Source organism: Echinops telfairi, unplaced genomic scaffold (assembly GCF_000313985.2).
Source record: "Echinops telfairi isolate 266 unplaced genomic scaffold, ASM31398v2 ScPeMD7_655;HRSCAF=1070, whole genome shotgun sequence".
Classification (NCBI taxonomy): Eukaryota; Metazoa; Chordata; class Mammalia; order Afrosoricida; family Tenrecidae; genus Echinops; species Echinops telfairi.
Window position 1 is genome coordinate 31228569 of NW_022104553.1, and position 3871 is coordinate 31232439.

Consider the following 3871-nt stretch of genomic DNA (forward strand, 5'->3'; position numbering starts at 1 on the left):
GAGGGGAGGGGAGGCCGATGTGAGGGAGGCCCATGAGAGGTGAGTTCTGAGAACCAAGAAGGTGCCGGATTCAAAATGGAGTCCCTTGTGCCAAGACCAGGCAATATACACTTAGGGGGCATGCAAGTCCCCAATTACATCATAACGGGAAGGGGTTGTACCGTAGGTAATACGTGCAGTGGGAGGGGGACAATCTAGGGGTATACACATAATAGGAAGGGGAGAAACTAGGGGTATACTTGTGACAAGATGGGCCGATCCTAGATTCAAGATGGCAGCCTAATTTGGTCATCCTTGAGTTGGCTTGACTTGTCTGATGGCTGACACCTTCAAGGAGATAACCTCTTAAGCAGCTGACCTCCCATGTGCTACAGTCACTTACCATGTGTTGAAAGCAGCATCCTAGGTTGGCGCATATTTGCGGGACAGCCTGGGAAACCTTTCTGTATCTGTATCCCACAAGCCCCCAGCAAATCCCCTCTGACCACAGACCAGAGATAGGGTCAGCTTTGCAGTCCATTAGACAGTGATTATCGCACATGCTGTTAGTTTAAACTTAGCACCTTATCGTTGGATTTGCCTGTTGACATATTACAAATTTGTCATTTTTAATGCTTTCTGCTTTTTGATTTGAGTTTTTTACTTTGTTATTGCTGTTCTTTTGTGTGTTTGTGTTTCTGTACGTGAATATTAGGATACGTAAATCTATTGACAGTAACTGGATGATGGTTTCTTGGGGTGTAGCAGAGAAGGTTATGGGGGAAGTGAGGAACTAATATTGGGTACAAGAAAAACATGATCTAAAATTGATTGTGGTGATGAATTATACAACTCTTAATATGACTGAATTACTGAATGGTATGACATGAATCATATGCCAATAAAACTTAAAACAAAACAAAATAAAAACAATTGAGAGCCACCTCTTCCAATGAAAATTATGCATCGAATTCTCTAACTTTCCACTTGTTATCCATCCCATCTTTCCATCTTTTTCTCACCAGGCCCAATTCCCACCGGACTCTGCCAGAGAGGTGAGCCCCACAGTTTTCCAAGAAGGGCTGGGCCAGTGGGAACTGGGAGCAGGGATGTGGGCCTGCAAGGATTCAATATTGAGCTTGGTGTGTCCCCAGGGCCAGAACTCTGGAGGTGTAGTGGTAAAGGTTACATGCTGGGCTACAGGAGGTCACCAGTGTGAAACCACCAGCCGCTCTGTGGAAGAAAGATGAGGCTTGCTACAGTCTCTACAGGGTGGCTGTGAATTAGAATTGACTCCATGATAGGGAGTTTGGCTTGGTTTGTTTGGCCCCCAGGTCTGGAGTGGTCTGCCGCGTCAAGTACTGCAATAGCCTCCCTGACATCCCCTTCGACCCCAAGTTCATCACCTATCCTTTTGACCAGAACAGGTGAGACTGGGATCAGGGCTGGGGTGGGGAGTGGGGAGTTCCTTCAGGACAGGACCTTTGTCTCTCATGCACAGCTCTCAGAACCAGGAGAGCTTATAGTAGGTGTATAACATCTTTCAGTGGAGCAAGAGGTGTCTCTTTTCCACTGGGGCGCCAGTCTTGTGATCATGCGTGTTTCTCCCTCTCCCTGGCGAGAAGCATACAGTGTAGCCTCTAGGAGGCAGGGATAAGGGGCCAAATTCCTCATGGGCACGTTTCCCCACTCAGGTTTGTCCAGTACAAAGCGACGTCCTTGGAGAAACAACACAAACATGACCTCCTGACTGAGCCAGACCTGGGGGTCACCATCGACCTCATCAACCCCGACACCTACCGCATCGACCCCAATGGTGTGTGGGGCGGCTAGAGGGTCTTCTCTAGGCAAGCAGAGGCCTGGCCCAGGCCCCTCTTGGGACCTTCGTCTCTCTTGCCCTCTTCTAGTTCTGCTGGATCTGGCTGACGAGAAGCTTCTGGAAGAGGAGATTCAGGCCCCCACAAGCTCTAAGCGGTGAGGTGGTGCTGAGGGAGTGCTAGGGACTGGCCAGGCCAGGGTAGGGAGGGCGGGGAGGTTCTAAGGGCCGGATCCCTGACCCCAGATCCCAGCATCATGCTAAGGTGGTGCTGAAGGAGTGCTGGGGACTGGCCAGGGTAGGGTCTCCACCCAGGAGGGCGCGGAGATATTAAGGGGTGGATCCTTGACCCCAGATCCCAGCAGCATGCTAAGGTGGTGCCCTGGATGCGCAAGACGGAATACATCTCCACCGAGTTCAACCGTTACGGTATTTCCAATGAGAAGCCTGAAGTCAAGTAAGTTACGACTGGGTATACGGAGGGAGGGGGGGAGGATTTTGAGGGGTGTCTAGTGGCCCCCAAAGGCTTGCTTTCTCGTCCCTCTCAGGATTGGGGTTTCTGTGAAGCAGCAGTTCACCGAGGAGGAAATATACAAAGACAGGGACAGCCAGATCACAGCCATCGAGAAGACTTTTGAGGACGCCCAGAAGTCGGTAACTGCAGGGCTGGCCTGAGGTCCGGCAAGGAGGGTATGGCTCCAGAGCCTGGCCATCTGCTGACCCCTCTTCTGCCTCCATCAGATCTCCCAGCACTACAGCAAGCCCCGGGTGACACCAGTGGAGGTCATGCCTGTCTTCCCAGACTTTAAGGTCAGCCCCAGAGTGGAAGGGGGAGCAGGACAGCCACCAAGTGAGGTTCTCGGAGCCAGCCTGCCATCTCAACCTAACCCTGGTTCCCCCTCCCCCCGTCCCCCAGATGTGGATCAACCCCTGTGCTCAGGTCATCTTTGACTCAGACCCAGCCCCCAAGGACACAAGCGGCGCGGCAGCACTGGAGATGATGTCTCAGGCCATGATCAGGTCAGGGCCCTGCTGCCCACCTTGTACCACTCCTTGATGGCGCCTTTGTCCTCCCGCTTCATGGCTCCGTGTCTCCCCAAACCAGGGGCATGATGGATGAGGAAGGGAACCAGTTCGTGGCCTACTTCCTGCCCGTGGAAGAGACGCTGAAGAAACGAAAGAGGGACCAGGAGGAGGAGATGGACTATGCGCCTGATGACGTGTATGTACTCGGGTTGGGGTTGAGAAGCATGGCCTTTTTTCCAATGAGCAGGCGTGGGGTTGATCTTCCCCTTTCTTTTCAGGTATGATTACAAGATTGCTCGGGAGTACAACTGGAACGTGAAGAACAAGGCCAGCAAGGGCTACGAGGAAAACTACTTCTTCATCTTCCGAGAGGGCGATGGTGTCTACTACAATGAGCTGGAGACCAGGTAACCAGCTCTGTTCCGTGGGATGAGCTTGGGCCGTGCCTCACACCCCTGGGGCATATGATGGCCACCTTGGGGTTCCTTGCTCTCTAAGGATGTTCTGTGCACCTGTGAACCCGAGCAGGAAAGGCTTGCTTGCCCATGTGAGCAAGCTGGTTTCCTGTCTGATGGGAGTGGGCTGGACCATTGAGGGGGCATAGAGCTGTCCAGTCAGCCCCCGCCCCATGCACAAGAGTGAAATGTGACTTCCTGAAAACTGCCAGGCCAACCTTCATTTCCCGATGATTTTGAAAGTTTACTGGTGTACTAGGGTGGGTGCTTGCCTAAGCGACCAGAGGGTGTGTTGGAAGCAGTGTCACCAGCACTGGGTGCTGCCAGACTGGATGTCCTGGAGTTTTTGCTCCTTCCAGGGGTCCCCTGCTCCGGCCTGTCAGTCCTGTGTGGTGGTGGTGGTTAGTCACAGCTGCCTCTATTTTCTAAAAGGTACAGGCCCAGATTCGGAGAGGTTTTGGTAATGAATTCTGTTTAAAACATGGTACTTTGGGAGCTGCTACCTGTGGCCTCTCAGACCATGAAGTTCATGTCTGATTTTGTCCCGTGTACTCTGGCCAACCAGATCCCCACCTCCAGGCTTTAACTCATCTTC

The 3871-nt window shown here is 52.4% G+C and overlaps 1 protein-coding gene across 1 annotated transcript in view; it reads left to right on the top strand.

Moving 5' to 3' along the window:
- The window catches only part of PAF1 (PAF1 homolog, Paf1/RNA polymerase II complex component), an 11012-nt gene that overhangs the window by 6148 nt on the left and 993 nt on the right, over window positions 1-3871 (top strand). The window contains exons 2-11 of the mRNA XM_004710314.2: window positions 1005-1034; window positions 1314-1406; window positions 1674-1795; window positions 1887-1953; window positions 2151-2252; window positions 2344-2449; window positions 2537-2605; window positions 2712-2815; window positions 2901-3017; window positions 3100-3229. Coding sequence (XP_004710371.1) covers window positions 1005-1034; window positions 1314-1406; window positions 1674-1795; window positions 1887-1953; window positions 2151-2252; window positions 2344-2449; window positions 2537-2605; window positions 2712-2815; window positions 2901-3017; window positions 3100-3229 — 940 coding nt within the window. The remainder of the gene's footprint in view (window positions 1-1004; window positions 1035-1313; window positions 1407-1673; window positions 1796-1886; window positions 1954-2150; window positions 2253-2343; window positions 2450-2536; window positions 2606-2711; window positions 2816-2900; window positions 3018-3099; window positions 3230-3871) is intronic.